This window comes from Hippocampus zosterae, chromosome 1 (genome assembly GCF_025434085.1).
Source record: "Hippocampus zosterae strain Florida chromosome 1, ASM2543408v3, whole genome shotgun sequence".
NCBI classification, from domain to species: Eukaryota; Metazoa; Chordata; class Actinopteri; order Syngnathiformes; family Syngnathidae; genus Hippocampus; species Hippocampus zosterae.
The window spans coordinates 5,820,802-5,841,013 of NC_067451.1; the positions used below are offsets into that span (position 1 = coordinate 5,820,802).

The 20,212-nt window shown below is 44.9% G+C and overlaps 1 protein-coding gene and 1 long non-coding RNA gene across 32 annotated transcripts in view; one reads left to right on the forward strand and one right to left on the reverse strand.

The window, feature by feature from the left end:
- Nucleotides 1-11,640, forward strand: part of LOC127605339 (uncharacterized) — a 76,499-nt gene extending 64,859 nt beyond the window's left edge. Inside the window, exon 2 of the long non-coding RNA XR_007963567.1 lies at nt 10,871-11,640. This is a non-coding gene — a long non-coding RNA (uncharacterized LOC127605339). The remainder of the gene's footprint in view (nt 1-10,870) is intronic.
- Nucleotides 1-20,212, reverse strand: part of LOC127604875 (receptor-type tyrosine-protein phosphatase delta-like) — a 313,271-nt gene that overhangs the window by 16,791 nt on the left and 276,268 nt on the right. For 5 of the 31 annotated variants that reach the window (XM_052072264.1, XM_052072248.1, XM_052072308.1 and 2 more), the window contains 16 exons: nt 19,929-20,074; nt 19,704-19,848; nt 16,941-17,246; nt 16,134-16,327; nt 15,951-15,977; nt 15,590-15,707; nt 14,771-15,358; nt 14,349-14,449; nt 13,201-13,457; nt 11,402-11,495; nt 9,239-9,448; nt 6,914-7,074; nt 5,723-5,734; nt 5,387-5,499; nt 1,632-1,673; nt 1,064-1,161 (listed from right to left, as the gene is read on the reverse strand). In XM_052072264.1, the coding sequence (XP_051928224.1) occupies nt 1,064-1,161; nt 1,632-1,673; nt 5,387-5,499; nt 5,723-5,734; nt 6,914-7,074; nt 9,239-9,448; nt 11,402-11,495; nt 13,201-13,457; nt 14,349-14,449; nt 14,771-15,358; nt 15,590-15,707; nt 15,951-15,977; nt 16,134-16,327; nt 16,941-17,246; nt 19,704-19,848; nt 19,929-20,074 (2,612 nt within the window). The remainder of the gene's footprint in view (nt 1-1,063; nt 1,162-1,631; nt 1,674-5,386; nt 5,500-5,722; nt 5,735-6,913; nt 7,075-9,238; nt 9,449-11,401; nt 11,496-13,200; nt 13,458-14,348; nt 14,450-14,770; nt 15,359-15,589; nt 15,708-15,950; nt 15,978-16,133; nt 16,328-16,940; nt 17,247-19,703; nt 19,849-19,928; nt 20,075-20,212) is intronic. The other 26 variants (XM_052072465.1, XM_052072454.1, XM_052072428.1 and 23 more) reach the window with 17 other exon arrangements.

The window sequence follows — 20,212 nt, forward strand, 5'->3', positions numbered from 1 at the left end:
CAAACAGACATCGCTGCCCTCTGATGCCAAGTGAACCGAAGTGATATTTATGCCCAGCCACAGAAGCAAAAATCTTTTCATACTTACTGAAACAAAGTTTGCCACAGAGCATGATACCCAGTTGCCGGCCTTTCCGACAAAATATATTATCAGTGTAGTCCAGATTCATCACCTGCATATTTGTGGTTCAACCATAGACAAATTCCGATGAGTTCTCGGGATGCTATCACCAGCAATTTGCACCAAAAATATTTTTCATGCAGAAGCTGTAATTGCACTGAATTCCACATTTCTGTTATTTTTTTTCATACTTTCATTTCATACGTTTATAGCAGACATTACTGCACTCTGAATTTATTTACAATCAGAATTACTGAATTCCACACTTCTGTTATTTTTTTCCCCATACTTTTATAGCACACATTACTACACTCTAAATTTATTTACAATCAGAATCCTCTTTTGTAATATAATGCGTTTTTTTTTTTTTGTTGGTACTATAGTATGAAACACCTTATTTATTACCTTATTATTCTTAGACTGCTTGAATTTTTTGGTGCTCTTTAAGGAAAATGATGCCTTTGGTTGCCCCGTCTATTTTGTAAATTGGAATTGATGTGAAGGAAGTTAGCTACAGCTTCACAAGATTTGTACGCGTAAAATTTAGCCTGGGTCGTTAGTGGAGTTTTCCGATCGTCTTTACCCTCCGCGTATATCCATGGATACACCCAGTGAATTTTTTTCCAGCATCAAATATGAAACAATTATTTTCAAAGGCAATCTTTTTATGACGTTATTAATATCGGCGATTGCAATGTTTTATTTATTGTTGACACTGCTGCCCTGATATTTTGATGAAATTTTAGTTTTTGCCACGCGGTTTACCTCGTGTCAAAAAGGCGTGCACGCATAACGGCATTGTTGACGTGCACACACTCTTACGCGATTACATCTGGAGGCAAAACGCCAATCAGCGCATATGCCCACCACAATCAACAGCAACGGATGCGTTTTTGATGGTTTGACGAGGGAGCACGGCCGCTAGACCGTTATCACGGCTCACCTCGTACTCCTGGGAAAACTTGAGGTTGTCGTTGGCTTTTAAGTGCTCCAGATGCTCCGCCAGGTCCATAACGGGGATCGGTGGGTGGCTCGCCATACCTGTCAGTCAGAGAGGGAAGCGCTGGTCGGTTGTACGCAGACGCTTTTCCGTTGGGATTTCAACGACAAAACAACCTCCCAAAAATCTGAACCCCAAGCGCAAGCAAACTGATTAGATAAGCATGAGTAGCGTGGAGGTGGAAGATTTGATCGAGTTAGGCTAGTTTGTGCGCCATGCTTGAATGGAGACGACATGGAGGCCAATGGGAAGTTAGCACACAAGGGTTGCTATTCCCATAGAAAGCTAGGTTGGGACGTTAGCATGAGGAGGAGAAGATGTTAAGAAAGAGAGAGAGAGTTCTATTCGGAGGGATGATTGATGTTCCTCGCCTGTCATTTTTCCCGCCTCCCTCGATGACACGGCGTTAACACCAAAGCGGATTAGATGGGGATAGGAGGCTAGGCGGGAAAGAAGGGGGGGGGGAAGGGGAATATAATTCATGGCAAATGTGTAATTGAGGCCAACTAACTTGACAAATGGAGGCTACTTGGGTGACCGGACGAGCGCGCACCTGTGGAGGAAATGCTCATTAAGTATCTGTGTCATAGCGGCCAAGTGAAGTGCGTGTTTACACCAAGCGGTGATGCGGACGAGGCAAGATTTGGGGCACAGCGAGAGCGAAACAGTCTGTCGTGCGTTGAAGTGCACCGTGCCGCTTGGTGGAAACGTGGCGTCAAGACGGTGAAATGATTTGCGTGTCTGCTCAATGGGTTAATTATTAGTGACGTCATGCTAGACACTGGGCTAGGCCATTGGCGTAAGCAGTCGCGACCGTAGCAGCACAAATTAGACATGGGCGTTTGAGGTACAGTAAACTACCCGTATTCACTGGAGATAATTTAGAAACGCGAGTAATTAATGTTCCCCCCCTGGAAATATTCATAATTGGCGAAATTATACGGGTTGGATGTCAGACTTAAAGGCCGAGGTTAAAGTCTGGACTGGTACATCATTTCCTGTACCTCCACCTTGAGCAAATAGAGTGTTGACTTCACATTTCTTGCAAAGAAACCAACTTTTCATTTTGGCTGTACTAAAATAAAATTTAACTTCAGTTTCGTCTGTACAGCCATTACATTTTTCTGAATTCCTGTCGTAAGTATCAAATACAGACATTTGATTGCCACTATTGAAGTGACTTGTGATTTCAAATCAATAATCATAATAATCAAACGCAGGGGCGATTGCGCTTTTGTAAAAAGAGCGTCAGATGAGGCAATTTTTGGTTTGCGGTCATCAAGGCACTCTCAGGGTAGTACGATTGTGGCCTGCCACGAAAAAGGCAGCCCTTATTTAAACCGCAAATATACCGTCAACGATTATTCCATCCATCCATCCATCTTCTACCGCTTATCCGGGGCCGGGTCGCGGGGGCAACAGCTTTAGCAGGGAAGCCCAGACTTCCCTCTCCCTAGCTACTTCTTCCAGCTCTCCCCGGGGGATCCCGAGGCGTTCCTAGGCCAGCTGGGTGACATAGTCTCTCCAGCGTGTCCTGGGTCTTCCTCGGGGTCTCCTCCCGGTGGGACATGCCCGGAACACCTCACCAGGGAGGCGTTCAGGAGGCATCCGAATCAGATGCCCAAGCCACCTCATCTGGCTCCTCTCGATGTGGAGGAGAAGCGGCTCGACTCGCTCAAAAATACATGGCAAAAAAGGTGATTTGATTTCAAAAGGAGAAAAAAAAATCAATGAATCCTCCGCATGCAACTTCCAACTCATCTAAATTTCACTCCTCCCCAACAGAATCTTAAAACAGGCCAGATGCATCACAATACTTCCTCGACACTGATTATTTCCCGAGAGTCGAGTTTTACAGGGGATAAGTCAATTTGTGAATATCAGATGACAATTCCCCCCCCCCCCCCCCCCAAAAAAAAAGTTTCCTGACCTTGACACGCCGACAGATGAATACAGGCGCAAGACGATGAGGCTCATACGCACTTCCCACAATGGGGACTAGAAAACTCCACTCGAGCCTTCGGCCAATGTTGTGTGACACGAGCGCCGGTGCTCGCTTCCCTCTTCCACTTCATTCGTGTCGCTGGCACAAGTGGGCATTAGCTAATGGAAGCAGGGCCTCATTTTCCCATCCACTCTCACATCTCTCTGAAAGGGTGTTTCTATTGCAGCTTGCTACTTAAAATCCATTTCCACCGCCAGGTGACAATGAAAGCACCATTTCTGTCGGTCGCTCAAGCATCCTTCAAGATGAAAACGCCCAATGAGGGGTGACGGTAAGGGAAGGGAGGGAAAGAGATGGTCTCGTGTGTTGTGAGAGAGAAAGAGAGTCAAAGTATGTCCTGTACTTTGTAGCACAAGGAGAAAAGCTTTTTGGTCCAGAAGGAGACTTGAATATTGGGTGGACGGGATCACTCGGAACCGCAAGAAGAAGAAGGAAAAAAAATAGAAATGTGTGTGACGACCAGTAATGGTCTGAAAAGAGCTTTTTCTTTTTTTTCGTTCAAAATGAGCCTGCGGGGAGACTTCATCATCCTTTCATATGAGCCGATGTGGAAGATGGCGGCTTTGATAAAGCAACATTATTGGCTGTGGCCCGTGTGTCCCAAAGCAGTCAGTGCCAGAGAAAATCGTCCTCGTTGACAAATGGACGCTGGATGCTTCCATGCATGAGCCAAAATCTGATCACAACAACGGAGCGAAATGCTTCTCATTTGCATTCGCCGTAAATTGGTTCGCTAAAGTTGACGCGCCGCACAGCGCCATTTCGAGATCTCCAACCCGGACCTGCTTGCAGGACACCAACGGACGCCAACGTGCAACGGGTGCCGGCGTTGACTGCCACCCCGACTCCAAGAAACGTTCGCTCAGCAATTGGCCATCGTCTCTGCCTGCAGTTCGCTCCGGTCTTAAAACTGCAATTCCCTCAAGAAATTGTGTGGGAATGCTCGGAGATTATGTCACTTAGGCGGAATGAACGAACTAAAAATACGACATACTGTAGATTAACGACCACAACCGCACCTTAACAACCCCCCCGGGGCACCATTGTAAAAAATTCTCCCAGTGGAGGAAACAACACATTTGCGTCCAAGACCGTGTACTCGGACGTTTAGTATTCAAGGAGGCACCCTTCGCCAAACGTCCGAGTCGCCCAGACTAATCCCTCCAAGAGCCACAGTCCAAAGGTTGAGCCTTGAGCCCGACGGGAGGATATTCCACTGCTTGCATCTGAGACTTTGTACTGATCTCCACTTATAGTGATCAGATGTTAACCCTTTCACACAGCCTGTGGATTGATAACATAAGATGTCGTCCTTTGAAAAGATTTAGTTCAGTGGTTCTTCACCTTTTTAGAGGTACCAAACCCAACCAGATACTATGCACATTCACCGAAGTCTTCATGGGTGAAAAATCCATCCATCTATTTTCCGAACCGCTTAATCCTCACAAGGGTCGCGGGGGGTGCTGGAGCCTATCCCAGCCGTCTTCGAGCAGTAGGCGGGGGACACCCTGAATCAGTTGCCACCCAATCGCAGGGCACACAGAGACGAACAATCATCCACGCTCACATTCACTCCTAGGGACATTTTAGACAATTTAGGGACAATTTAGAGCGTCCAATCAGCCTGCCATGCATGTTTTTTTTGGAATGTGGGAAGAAACCGGAGCACCCGGAGAAAACCCACGCAGGCCCGGGGAGAACATGCAAACTCCACACAGGGAGGCCGGAGCTGGAATCGAACCCGGTACCTCTGCACTGTGAAGCCAACGCGCTAACCACTGGACTACCGGGCCGCCTGGGTGAAAAATAAATTTATAAAAAAAAGTCAATTAAAATTCTAGAGATAAGTATACTTTATTTTTTTTTTAATTGTACGACGTACTATCATGACAGTCACACGTTAACTACTAAACAAACTAAATTTCCCAGAGCACTGATTGGACAAGCAATGTCATGTGATCATCTGCAGCCAGTGATGGCCAAGTGGGCGTGTCATAACTAATTGACAAGTTGAGTTGCGTGTGTCTTAACCTCCATGGCAGAGGCTCCGTCAAACCCCTGAGACCGACTCACCGAACCCCAGGTTAAGAACCACTGCTTTAGTTAAAATGGGGGATGACATCTAAAAATTGAGAGTGTCATTGTGAAACTGTCACAATGACAGTTTGACTGGCAGAACACAGACGGCGGCCGGTAGTGGAGTTTTTTTTTTTTTTTTTACACCCGTGGCGCCCGTGGATATTTTTCGGACGAGTACTCACCAGGCGTCTGAAAGTTGAGGCGGCGAAGCTCAACGGGGTCGGTCGGGTGATGCAAGGGCATCTCCTTGCTATTGGGGAGGCTACCTTTCCTGGCTTCCGACTCGGCCCTTTTCCTGCGGGGGGGAAGAATTCCGTTGTCGTTTAGGCAGCGACAACCAAGAAGGCTTCGTAAATCATGAGAGTTGACTGTGTTGGCAAGGAACGCGAGAGGAGCCACATCGTGCAGCTGTGAGGCATGACTTGGATTCAGCACGGTGTTTAATTCTGAGGCCTTTACTCATGAACGTCTTTTACGAGGGCGAGGAAGTTTTGATTTGACTTCTTTGGTTCTCTTACCTGTCGGGTTTGCTGTTCCATCGGTTAGCAAGAAGAGAAATATCGAAACAATACATAAGTGCTTCGGCTCCATAAAGTGAGATCCACATTGAAGAAAAAAAAATGACACCCATCATATCTCAGTCTTGACTTATTTAGTGACGACTCGCTTTGAGAGATACCGCTTGGTTCTGCGGTGGCAAGCTCCATTTCAAAGAACGTGGAGAGCGCCAGGTGCAAGCAAGATTCAAACATCCGAGCGTTTTCAGCTGATTGCTTCTTGTTCGAGCATAAAAGTCATCTCCTGGGTTCTAATTGCCGCGTTTGTCTTTTGCCGCAACCGGCGCCTTATTGAATCACCAGGATGAGGGTTGGGGTATAACGCTACAAAAGTTCAGTGCAAAACATTTGCAGGTGCAGTATATACCACAGATGGGAGAGTTGAGTCTGATGTGACAATTTCAGCAATTTCCTGGCTAAAACTTGGCTTTTAGATTTGATTTAGATTAGATTTAGATTTAGATTTGACGTACGTTGATTTGACAAGTCTTTCCTGTTGACATTTAAAAACGGGCACTTGAAGATAAAGTGCTTTCTTTTCTTTTTGAACGTTTTTTTTTTAAAATGTTGAACTTTTAGAACTTTTTTTTAATGTTGACGTGTGCAAACCTGGTGGTCCACCTTGATCGATGATGAAAACTGGATTTAAGTATTACGCTTTTGCCAAAGGTGCTGAAAAACGTGAATGCAAGATTGCGACGCAACTCTGACATCCGACTTCGTCTCTCGCGGTGAAAGCCACAGAGACACTTAAGCGATATGCATTTGACAGTTTAGTTGACTGATAGTTGAACACGATTACATTATTTTTTTTATTACATTACATTTTACATTATATGTACATTTACATGTACATATTACATTTATTACATTTTATTACATTACATTATATTGACAAGACTGATAACATTGTTAAGTTCTAAGTCGAATTGCTTGACATTTTGTGGTGACTGGACTTGACTGGTTGATTTTTCTGACTTATGACCTGCACACACTCTCTGTGACTCATTGACTCCTGCTACACAAATCCAGAATGTCCCATCTGTTAATTTTGTACTTCCCTAAAAACAAGACAAAACTATTGATGCGCCACTTTGCTCATAAGAAAAGATTGAAGCGGCTAATCCTGTGTGGTTGCATCGTAGCCCTCACCTCTTGTACAGCAGGATGGCGATGACGATGCATATGATGAAAACGACGGCGAGGACGGGGCCCACTACCCAGATGAGACCCTCCTCCTCATCGATGATTGGCTGGGGGTCAATGTCGGCCGAAGCCACGGGGTCAGAGTACGGGCTGGTGGCGTACATGATCTAAAACGGTGAAGTTTCACAATACGACATATTTAGGAACAACATACTTTTTTTTTTTTAGGATGTGAGCCCCATGAATTCTACCAAGCAACAAGTGACCAGGGAAAATGAACAATCACACTGAGCCTGCTGTTCATCAAAAAAGCAGCATCTACCAGATCCGCATATGAATTACTGTGTGGAATCGGATCAAGGACCCAGGCTGTATTCATGATCATCTACGTGGCAGCGAAGACGCACGCGGTCTCTCCGAAATGCTGTGACGCCACCGAGTTCCTTGCGCGGTTTCAAAGATGATCTTAGGCGAAGTGGAGACGTTTTTTTTACTGCTTTTACTGTATGTAGGTGGGCAGCCTGGTAGCTTTGATTAGCCAGTTTTGAAAGTAGGATGATTATGTCATTCGTAGTTTAGCTAGGTGCGTAGGAAGAGTGTTTGCGATGATAAGAGGATAAGGTATGCATCTACAGTGGTACCTCACCTTACAAACGTCTATTCACACGAAATTTTCAAGTTCTGAAACGTCTCAACAGGAAAATATTCCCTCTTGTTTTGAAAGAAATTTGAAAATACGAAAGGTAAAAATACAGTATGGGCCGCTAATCGCAGCTCAGAGTTTCCTGAACGCAACATATTTATAGCCGCTCTGCCATTGGCTATTACTAAGCATCATCCTAGCGTCCATTGGCTGAAAGGGACTTCTACCGATTGTGTCTCTGTGTGTCGATGGATAAATAGATAGACATGTGTCGATGCAGCGTCCTCGTCATTCGACGCCTCGGGCCATGAGGCGTTCCGATAGTTTTACGTAAATGCAAATCACCCAGAAAAAGTGTTCACCAGTCGGGCGATCGCTCACTATGCTGATGTTTGCCGTGGACATTTTCGAAGGATTGTTAAAAGCCGACAAAAGCAAACGTCCTTGGATCGGTTCTTTACAAAATGCCAGGCAAAAACCACTTCTGAGAGAGAACATGAACTAAAGAGGGCATAAAACGGAGTACGCAGTTAATCATTCATCATTTAATTTCATATCATTTTTATTCTTTACTCTGTTCTTTGTTTTTTTTTTTACAGCATGCACAATTCTCATTTATTGTGCAATAATCTAATTGTAACATGTATATGTTACATATTTTAATGCATTTTTATGCTTTAGAAAAATTTATGTCTGAATTTTGGGGTGGCTTGGAACGGATTACGGCATTTACATGGAAAACGCGTCTTGACTTCCAAACTTTTCTCCGTAAGAAATTTCTTCCAGAACCAATTAATTTCGTACGTAGAGGCACAACTGTATTTTATTTACCAGTTGACTCTGACATACGGTCGCTTCACATAGCTATGTGGAATCAACGGTTACCTTTTCAGCTGTCCCTAACACTGTCAAAACAGAAGCGGTACTTGATTGAGCCATTTCGTACTTAAGCACTTGGTAAAGAAGTAGGTTGGGAAAGAAGTGTCCTTTGGGAAGAAAAATAGACGCTGAAGTGAGTGAATTGGAGTTCTTTCTCTGCGAGTCATTATCATTTCACCTGCATTCAAGGTGAGCGAAGACCTGTAAGAGGAAGGAAGTATACACCGCCCCCACTCCAAGCTCATCCCGTCCATCATCTTACCTACTTAATCACGCCACTTGTCTGACGCTTTCATTTACATACACGCGCGGGCATACACATGCGCTTCGGCTGCAGCCGCAGAGATAAGCCAGACGGGACGTAATTAAAGAAACGCCCCGTTATCGAGGTGGTCTTGTAATCAGCTCTGGTCTTATGGGGGCTTCTCGCCCTCAGGCTTCTCAAGTTTTGCAAATCTTGAAAGGGCTCAAATTAACATGTCTAACCGGGAGCAAATGGCGGCCCACATTATGCGCCTATTGACAGAGGGGGGAGGACGTTAAGACCGCTTGGTTTAAAAAAATAATGTTCAGCGAAAGTGAGAACAGTGGCTGCAGCTCACCTGTGACCCTAATGACGATAAGCGGGATATAAAAAAAATAAAATAAAAATAAAAAATCTGCACTGTATCGCAACTGGTGGGATTATTTTTTTCGGTCACTTGTTTCTAGGCAGAGTTCAGCATAGTACAGACAAGCACTGCGGTCTTTTTTTCCAAAGAGTCGCATTGACTGGATCTGTATCAACCCCAAAAAGATAAAGGCCTCACATTGTCGGATATCTCCAGAGCCGCGAGCACAAAGAAGACGTACTCCTGGCCGTTTTGCAGTTGCTTGTTTTCGAAGTCGCCGTAGAACTTGCCGTCGCCCAGTGTGAAATCTTTGGGCAGGTCTTGGAAGTAGGCGGCGATGTACGCCTTGGGCTCCGCCTGTCTGCGGCGCCGGAGGCCTCTGCTCGTGCGGTTTATCTCCTGTAGCAGCTACAGTGTGTGCGGGAGCAAAAGAGGCGCATGATAAGATGTGGGAGTGTGCTGTAGCAAACACATGAAAACCACAACAAACCATATCTGCCTGTCAAGATTTTCTTTCCCCCTTCTTTCTTGTTCACAAGCTGCAAACGCTGATAGCAGAAGGCAGAGCACTGACAGATCTGACTTACAGTATCTCTTCTTTTGGTTGGAAAAATAAGATGATGAAAAAGTGCAACTGCATCAACAGTGATGATGATAATTCAAATTGCAATCATGTCTCGCCATTGTTTGAACCTCCGTCGCGTAAAACAGAGCTGAAACACTTGTCTGCCCTACGTGAGTTTGAGCTACGCTCTATAGGAGATTCATCTTCAAAATTGCATAAAATTTGCACCAAAAAAAGTATACAAACAATACCGTATATTAATTCCCTTGGTGTCAATTGATTAAATATTTTATGTATAGGGATGTGCAATGTATACAAATTAAAAAATATATATATATATACTGTAAAGCGGCCCGGTAGTCCAGTGGTTAGCACGTCGGCTTCACAGTGCAGAGGTACCGGGTTCGATTCCAGCTCCGGCCTCCCTGTGTGGAGTTTGCATGTTCTCCCCGGGCCTTCGTGGGTTTTCTCCGGGTGCTCCGGTTTCCTCCCACATTCCAAAAATATGCGTGGCAGGCTGATTGAACACTCTAAATTGTCCCTAGGTGTGAGTGTGGGCGTGGATGGTTGTTCGTCTATGTGTGCCCTGCGATTGGCTGGCAACCGATTCAGGGTGTCCCCCGCCTACTGCCCGGAGACGGCTGGGATGGGCTCCAGCACCCCCCGCGACCCTAGTGAGGATCAAGCGGTACAGAAGATGAATGAATGAATGAATATATACTGTATATATTTTTAAAAATATATCCATATTTTTTGTAATATATATTTTATATGTCGAATAATTTTTACATTGGGGGTAAAAAAAAAAATCTTTTATACAGTTCAATTTGACCAACATAAAATACATTTAATTGAAAATAACAATATTCCACGAATAAAAAGCGTATTCCTTCAAACTACAGGTATTACAACGACCGAATTCCTAATCCCAATCTATGTGAGCATGAGGGAATGAGTAAAAGTCATTTACAAAATATGTTGATAACCACATATACACTATATGGCTTTTATAAAAAATTGCGATGGTATGTATGTATATTTTTTGAACAAATGAATTTTACGTATTGAAATTCCCTGGAGATAAAAGCCCATTTACTTGGCATGAGGATGCTAATTATGCTAATCACGCCCGTCAAGTCATTCGGGATTCACATCTGTGACTCGGTGTGCATGGATCATCAGCGTGCATGTGTGTGAACAATGAGTGCGTCTGTCATTCACATGAGACTGTGTGGATGTGTGTGTTTGCTTTGTTTTGGCTGCAGGGCTGTTGGAGCCGCCCGATAATGTCTTCAATCATCTTTGCTGTCAACAGCGATGGAATCTAGTTGCCCTTGGGAAAAGTTGTGAAAAGGTGAGTGCCAGTATTGACAAACAAATAAATTCTGACAGCGCGGCGACTTTTTTGGGCAATCGGTCAAGGCTCCAGACACGGGGCCCGGAGGCTCGAGCTGTAAAAGCCAATGCCAGATGGAAGGGAGCGCGCGGTCGCTTTCAGCCTTCCCGCCACATGATATATCCTTGCGTTGGAGTGAAAATACGAGGCACAGCTTCGGAATCTTGTAGCAAAGCTCTCAAAATGACTAACCGGGCTAAATATAAAAATCAGCGAGTGCGTTGAGCGTCCGTCGCCTCACGGTGGAGGCTCTCTTCCGGCTCTTCAGGTAATTGCGACAGCCGCAATGAGGACAAAGGCGGGGGGAATTGGCTCTTGCAATGCACTTGAACGGCTACTTCACGTCCTCGTTTGCATGCGGAGGCTTTTGAAGAGAAATGTGTGCGTCAAAGTCACCTACCTCCTCGAAATTCATCTCGTCGGGATTGTCCCAGGGTTTGACGAACTTGCCGCTGCGTTGCTTCTTCAGGGGCACTACCACGATGTAATACGCCCTGGAAAGGACAAGACGTCGGGGTTAGAGAAGATTTTAGAAGCACGTCGGAAAAGTTCACAAAGTTGCGAGACCAATGAGCCGATTGTTGCGGTTACGGTCGTTTTTCAGGAACGGCGATACTGGTTCATCATCCAAAAATGGAAGACATATCCAATGAACATTGAAAATGTACCTCATGAATGTATTTAGTATATTTGGTACAGTTCTGGAAAGTTTTTTTCAGAGGTTCATGCTGTGCTGCACGTGGGCATTTGCTACTCAAGTGATGCCTCGAGATGCGAGCGCTTTGACGAGATTGTTTGGTTCAGGCACGAGTTGCCAATTTAACACTGGTTGTCTTGAGATACAAGCAAAATTTGAGATAAGAGCACAAGGTTAACATACTTGAAATGAAAACTTACAAAATAAGTTCTTGTGAAATTAAATTAACGAAATAAAACATGGAAATGGCCCGGTAGTCCAGTGGTTAGCACGTCGGCTTCACAGTGCAGAGGTACCGGGTTCGATTCCAGCTCCGGCCTCCCTGTGTGGAGTTTGCATGTTCTCCCCGGGCCTGCGTGGGTTTTCTCCGGGTGCTCCGGTTTCCTCCCACATCCCAAAAATATGCATGGCAGGCTGATTGAACACTCTAAATTGTCCCTAGGTGTGAGTGTGAGTGTGAATGGTTGTTCGTCTCTGGGTGCCCTGCGATTGGCTGGCAACCGATTCAGGCTGTCCCCCGCCTACTGCCCGGAGACAGCTGGGATAGGCTCCAGCACCCCCCGCGACCCTAGTGAGGATCAAGCAGTTAGGAAGATGAATGAATGAATGAAAACATGGAAATGCTTAAAAAAAAAAATCTGAAACTACATCCTAGATTAATAAAACTGTAATTATAGCAGAAATGTCAATTTTGTATTAAGTAATTACATTTATTTAATTTGCTATTGCTGTACATCTGTACCGAAGACGGAAGGTCAAATAGTCATTTGGGGATTGTAGTTTAGTTGATCACAACACTTGGGATTTTTTTTTAAATCTTGCACTCAACATCAACACCATATATTAAAACAACTGAAAGTAATACTAAAAGTAACAAAAACTAGACTAACGAAGCATTTTAGAGAAAATGAATAAAAAGAAACACAGCTACTCTAAATTCAAATTGAATTTATAAAAAAAATTATAATCAAAACAAAATAAAAAAACTAAATGACACATCCTAAACTATTATAAGGCAGGTGTTTCAAACACCCTCCACTCGATGGTAGCAGCATACTTCAAAAGATCCTGCCACAATCAATTCACATTGGTTTCTTTGCAGTGGAAGAACAATGTCATTTGCTGGCAGTAATGCACTGCTAACGCCACACCTTTGGCACACCTATCTTTGGGTAGTTTTGTCCAATTCTCTTTGCAAAACCTTTAAAACTCACCGTGCGTGTGGTGTCCAAGATTCTGAGAAAAAAAAATACAGTTGCTCAAACTAATGTGAAAACAGAATAACTTGCCAGAATGGTTTCAAGCACTGGCATGAGGTAGGATCAGGCAAACGGTGTTGAGTCGAATCACAACATGGGTTTGAAGTATTGAAGTACCGCGTTGGCCTTCGCTCAACCGCTCAATAAGACACTTTGCCGGGGCTTCGAGGCTTATAACGACTCGACCGATGTCGCAGTGAAACACCGCAGAAACGAGTGCCTTCCCAGGCGGCATCTACTCACCGCACTTTTTCTGACGTCTGCACCGAAGGGAGCTCCACCGTCACCATGCCATCCGTGTTGGTCTTGCCGATCGGGTAGGGCTTGGTGCGGAGGATGTCGGGGGCCGTCATGGTAGCCACACGGTGCTGCAGACCGCCGGCGCTGTTGCCGCGGTTAGTCAACAGGAAGGAGTACTGTGTCTCCGGTTGAAGCCCCGTAATCAGTTTCTGGGTCAATTTGCCGTCCACCTCCACGCTTTGCCCGTCGTCGTACAGGATCTGGATCCAAGGAATGAAATCTTTCGTTTGCAGGATTATCTTACTCACCCTTTTAAAACACTATTTATTTATTTGCAATGTGTTCTTTAATGGATATTTTTATTTTTTTTACAAGTAGTGGAAAAGATGGAAAATGCTTTCTTGAAAATTTGATATGAGTGGCTTCTAGAGCATACCAGCAATGGCGTCAACTGATCTCACAGAAACAGAAAAACATAACTTACCGTATTTTCCACACTAAAAGGCGCACTGGATTATGAGGCGCACCTTCAATGAATAGCCTATTTTGTAATTTTGTTCATACACTGGGCGCACCGTATGATAAGACACAATCTACAATGCATCCACTAGATGGAGCTACTCAAGGAAACACCAACAGAACGATCAGATGTCAGTAAACTTATTTAATAAAGCAGCGACACACTTCACTTCACCAACAGCAAGCTATAACATTGACTCGTTAACGTTGAACTATATTGCCACTGCTCTATTTCCGTGTTCAACTGCGTAACCAATCACCTTAAGTTTAAGATATCGTTTATTTGTCCCGCAATGGGGAAATTACAATTGATTTTGATTTTTGGTTTGAACTCTGCGTTTTCAGCATGTCTCGAGCAAGGAGCCATTTTGGGGTCGAAATATTACAGTAATGACCATACACAAGGCGCATCGGATTTTCAGGCTCGCTGTGAGCTTTTAAGAAAATGGAAGGCTTTTAAGGTGCACCTTTTAGTGTGGAAAATACGGTAATTACGTCGTTATCCTTCAGTCTTTGGGTTGGTCGAGAAGACTTGTTCATTTAAACAACCGCCCACTGAAAAAATTCAACTACTGCAGAACTTTCACTTTGGGTCAAAGATACTCTACATCCATGACTTTCACGGAACTCACCGTGAAAGGCTGAGCGGCGTTGTAGGTGTCGGGGATCTCCCACGTCAGCAGCACGGACGTCTTCATGGCAGCTCTCACGTGGAAATTTTTTGCAAACACTGCTAAAAGAAAGGGGGAGCAACTGATTTAGACACGTGACATTCTCTTGCCGCTTCCGTTGCCATGCCACGACTTACCTTCAGAACACCCCCAAAAGAAGACTACTGTACCCTGAACACTGTCCTCTTACCTTGACACCGACCATCATATGCAATGACTGACTTATAAGACACGAACACATGGGAGGTAATAAACAGCTCGAGGGAGATGACGACTAAATCCGAATACCTTCTTGTGGTTAAGAGCTGCCTTTTGGAGCTTGTTGTTAGATGCATAGGGGACATAGCAAGCAAGCGCTAAGACGGCTGAGGGACTGGTCATACCTTGATCCAAAGGCTGTGTCCTGATTTGGACACTTGGGCTATAGGGACCAGAACCCTTGCTGGTGAAGGCACACATTTTAATATCGTAAGTGGTTTCTGCCTTAAGGCCATCCAAGATCACTGTGGATTCGGGGGCGGTGATAAAGAGTTCCGAGGGACTGCGTGGGCTGTTGATGTCCTTGTACTGCAGCGCGTACTTGACGATGTGGCCATTGCGCTCGGCCAGCAGCACCTCCTGCCAGCTGACCTGAATCGTGGAGGTGGTGGCGGCGTCGGCCGTGATCCACTGGGGGTAGCCGTTCGGCACGTCTTCGTTTGTGGTCACCTCCTTGACCGTCTCTTCGCCAAATCCCACCTTGTTGCGCGCCGAAAGCCGGAACGTGTACGAGGCGCCCTTGTGGATCTCTCTGGTGGTGTAGTGGTTGTCCCGCTCTGGGAACTCGATGACTGTCAACGGTTCCAGGTCTTTGCGGCCGAAGCGCAGGCGGTAACCTTGCAGAGGCCCGTGGGTGACTGCCGGGGGATGCCACTGGAGGAGAGCGGTGCCCATGTTGGTGGTACTGACCATTAGCCGAGGTTTATCAGGGACTGTGGCGGTAGAGAGAGGAGTCATGTTCCTGAGCAGCTCATCTTGACTGGTAAAGACGTACTCAACGCGTACCCGGGCACATCTCAGAAAATTAAGACAACAGGTCAATCAATCTTGATACCAAACGCGGCATATTATGGTACAGTATTCATATTTGGTACCAAATTGTACACAATGAAACGTGACTCTCTGACATCACACCCCTGATGTAAATGCACAATTCAACGTACCTGCGCCAGTGGTCATAACAAGTTTGGGCTTGCTCCGTGCGCCGTCGCCTTTCGTGGTATAGGCCGCCACGGTAACAGAATATGTGGTCTCGGCCTGCAGCTCCGAGATGACCATTTCCTGTTGAGACGCGGGACTTTAATGACGTGTCGACGATCCCAGCGGTATTTAACAGCGTGTACACAGAACAGGCACATTCTCGCAGCCGGAGGCATGCTTCCAGTGGACAAGGATAGGGATGACTGAGTCTTAATATATATTGATAGGCTGCTTATTGATCAACTGCACATAATTCACATGCCATTCATGCTTAGGACGACAGCGGGGGTGGGAGAGAGAGTCGTATCTGTTTGGACTACTCACATGATCAGTTGAATCATCATATTCCCACTGATTGGGTGTGGGGAAAGAGACAACACATAAAGCCAATAATCATTAATCACTTTTGTAGTCACTCAGCTAAGTCATATGATTTATAATAGTCATTTTTTTTGTCGGAGAATCGAAAGGAGATAAAGCAAAGCGTGTTGGGTTTGTTGCGCGTACCTGGGCATCATCAATCAGGATATCCTTGATGACGGGCTGTCCTGTGGGCTCCCCATTAAGCATCCTGACATAGTGCACCTGGTACCCCCGGATCTGCCCATGTTGCTTGGTGGGCATCGGTGAGCGCCAGATGACTTTAATTGACGACGAGTTGACAGCTTCCACCTCGACTTTACGAGGTGGCCCGCTAGGAACTGGGGGGACACCATGGGATAGAATGGAGGGGGAAAAAAAAAAGGTCAACATAACAGTCAACCTATTTATTCGCAGTTTCGAATCTTCGTCCGTCGTGCAAAATAGTGACCCCCCGGCAAAAAACAAAAAAATCACAAAATTGCAGCGACAATATCTCAACAATGGCAAAAGGGGGTAAAAAGAACGGCAAAAATAGGTCTGACCTGACCTGATCTTGGAACATTAAAAATGGGTAGAGTGGGAAAAACGTGTGGAGCCAAAAGAGTGGCTTCAAGCCATTCAAAGCTTGAAGCGCAGCAAGAATTTTTTGGCTATGAAGCAAGCAAAAAATATATGACAATAAAAATGATTCAACCACATCACAGTTGAAAAACTTTTTTTTTTTTAAAGGCCTGTTGTTAAAAATAAGAAAAGAAAAAAAAATCCCACCGCCCAAGTTTCAAAAATGACATGTGGGACCAGAAGTATAGGCCATACTATGTGTTGAAATTGAGGCAAAAACGTGAGTGGGGGAGTCGATCAAAAGTCCAAAGAGTCTTGTGAGAAGCAGTCGGAAGGGATTGTTAGTTATGGCTGTCATGGCGAGGAACTTTGGAACTGGCGAACACGTACCGTCCTCCTCGGTGCGGACCAGCTGTGGCGTACTTTGCGGCCCTGCTCCGACATCCGTATGGGCGGTGACTGTCACATGGTATTCTGTCCATTTTTCCAAATGTTCCAAAAGGTACTGAGAGTTTTCCGGGGGGATGTCCGGGATCTGGCGCGGGGTCTTGTCCTCCCCGTCGGTGGCGACGTACTGGATGCTGTATCGTGTTATGATTCCGTTCTGCGATTCCATCGGGGGCGCCCGCCAACTTACCAGGATGCTCGTGGACGTGGGACTCGAGCACCTGACTTCTGCGGGCGGGCCGGAGGGCTCTGCTTTTGTGCAATTTGAGAGCGGTTGTCGTTTGTCGAGGCCGTGGTTTGTTTTCATTTTGGGTTTTTTTTTTTTGGTTGGGGTTTTTTTTTTTTGATTGTGGTGGTGATTGTCGAAATATCCAGATGGAGGAAACAAAAAAGGAAAATAAAGGAAGATGAGGACAACGCACAACCAAAGATGGGAATGAGTCAAAAAATGACAAAGTGTAACACAAAACTGATGATGAATGGAGGGTGTTTGGTTGGAAAGAGGACAGCTGTGCCTTGTGTAAGCTACCGATACACACATCATGTAACCGTTAACAATCATCTATGATCTTCTGGGTCAAGGCAAATTTGGCAAGCAGTTACCATCAATCCAAAAACATAAAGGTTGATGCGTTCAAATGGGTTTGGAAAGGAGAAAACTGCATTCGTCACCAACCTTTCCGAAGCCTGTTGGTTTGTGGTAAAAGCCTGATTGTACGACAGAGAAGCTTCCCAAGGAGACATGACTTTGGTTTAGTAGATTCTCAAACATCGGCATGCATCCCAACACACAATCGAGCCGTGTGTTCACGTCTGTCATACCTACCTGAGAGCTGCTGTCTTGTCTTTAACAGACCTCACGTTTACAACAGACGCCTCAAAAAAATAAAAAATAAATACGCCACATAGCCGTCGACACAATTTGATCATTCTGTGAGGCCGTTATTATTACCGTTAGTCTTTTATAGCATCACTGACCCTTTTAAAGGAGGCAAATAAAGTATTTTCTCACAATTTAAAACTGTTCCAAACTGTTTCAATACGTTTCGGACCAATCTTTGGTCAAAACCTTTGTTGGGCGGTCATGTTTCACGCTAATCAGTTACTGCTCACTACGAACAAGCAAGACACGAAAGGCTTTTGCTACCATGACGACTCAGGCACAGTTAGCGGCCTGTACATCCATCAGTCACCAAGGCAACAAATTGCATGAGTTAATGATAGTCTGCAAACATCAGGCCCTCCACAGTAACAATTTTACTGAACAGTTTATCAGAAGCTAATCCGTGTCTGCGTCTACGGGTAGTTTAAAAACGACATTATTGGCAGAGAAACTTGCAGGCTACTATTTAAATTAGCCGAACGTTAAGTCATACTCGAGCTAAATTCCTTCACAGACATTTTTTTCTTTTTTTTCTATAAAGAAAGGAGCTCACAATAAAAAAACATTTGTGCGGAAGCAATAAAAAAATAAAAAATAAAAAACCTGCCGGTTTTAGTCCGTACACTTGCTTCTGGGCTTCATAGAAAGTTCATTCTCTTCTGTTTTTGGCATGCAAGGTCGCGAAGAGGCTTCCGAAGGGACACGCGTGCCCTTTGGCTTTTAAGACGCTCGAGTGAAGCCCTCTTCAACCTCGTCAGCTCACCGTGCATTTAAAAAGGGAACGATAGGGTGCAGAAGCGAGAATCGAGCTTTTAATGACACAGAGTGTTAGAATGCACTCTTTCTGACCAGCTGGAGTTGTTTGTTTCTTTGGGACAGCAATTTCCCCCCTATGCTTTCAATTTTATGATGCAATTTTTTTTTCTTGGGTAAGCTATCTTGAGCATTTTGCTGAACACCCTAAGATGCCGGAAGATGTCAAAGCGGAAAGTAGCCCATTCCTGCCAGGAGGCTATTTTGAAATGATAGTACAAAGAGGAGCCAATTTTAGCCTGGGTTGTTCGTGCAAGAATTAGCAGGAGAGTAACTGGCGCATGTGCACTTCCGGTTCATTCGATAAGTTTTGAAATGAAGTGATTTGACATCATCGTTTCAGGTATATTTGTTGTTTAAACAACTATTATAGTCAACTCTAAAAAGTTGATGGTGGCGCATCAACAAGATTAGGAGATTACCGTTCACTAGAAATGGTTGCCGGTCAAGCTTTAGCCCCTTTGTCTCAATCTAGAGCACCGGTGTCAAACTCAAGGCCCGGGGGCCAGATCTGGCCCAGTACATCATTTTACATGGCCCATGAAAGCAAATCAAACATGATGACTTTCATGATGCTTGATAAAATTTGGACCAAAATTTCTAAATTTCGTATTTAATATATAAGAGAGCTTTTGTAAGTTTTCCTGTTACCAAAACCCTAATTCCAGTCACTTAAACTACAGTTGAATAAACCATTATTCTTGACTTCCTTATATGGTTTCACAGTCATAAGGGCCCTCCAAGCGAACCGGAAACTATAATTTGGCCCGCGACAAAAATGAGCATGACACCCCTGATCTAGAGGGACAATAAAAGTAATTATTATATTAAAATATTAAAAATAAAAGGAATCATAATATATTATTTCAATATTATATAGTCAATACTATATTTGACCCAGAACATAACAGGGGTGAAGGCCAGCTGCGGCGTAAACCTTTAATCGGGTGTTGTCCTAATTCATTTGTTCGGCAGGATACGTTTCAAAGCGGGTATGGAAGAAGACTTACGTGTTTGCGGGGTCTCCGCGGAGATCTCGCTGGTGTACGCGCCGACGCCGTGCTTGCTACGGGCCGCCAGACGGAAGGCGTATGTGGTGAAGGGCTTCAAGTCCTTCATGAGGTACGTCGAGGTGGGCTCGAAGCTAATTCGCCTCTGAAAAAGGAGAGAAAGGCTCGTCATAATGGTGCGGAATCAAGAGTCAAGGGGAAGGGTCCGCGAATATCAAGCGTTACCTCGTCTGTATCATCCCTCTTCTTGTACAAGAGATCGTATCCCGTGATTTGATTCTCCTGTCCCGTCTGGACCGGCGCAACCCATGACAACAAAATGCTGGTTTCCGACTTGGCCTCGCCCTTGAAGTCCGTCGGTTGGGAAGGAACTAGGCACCGGAATGAAGCCATGTTGACATGTTGAGCCGCAGTATATTTCAAAAGAGGCTTATCATGTCATCCAAAATAGCCACAGCTATAATTCACAGCTAATTAAGTCAAAAGACAACATTTGGTTTTCCACAGCA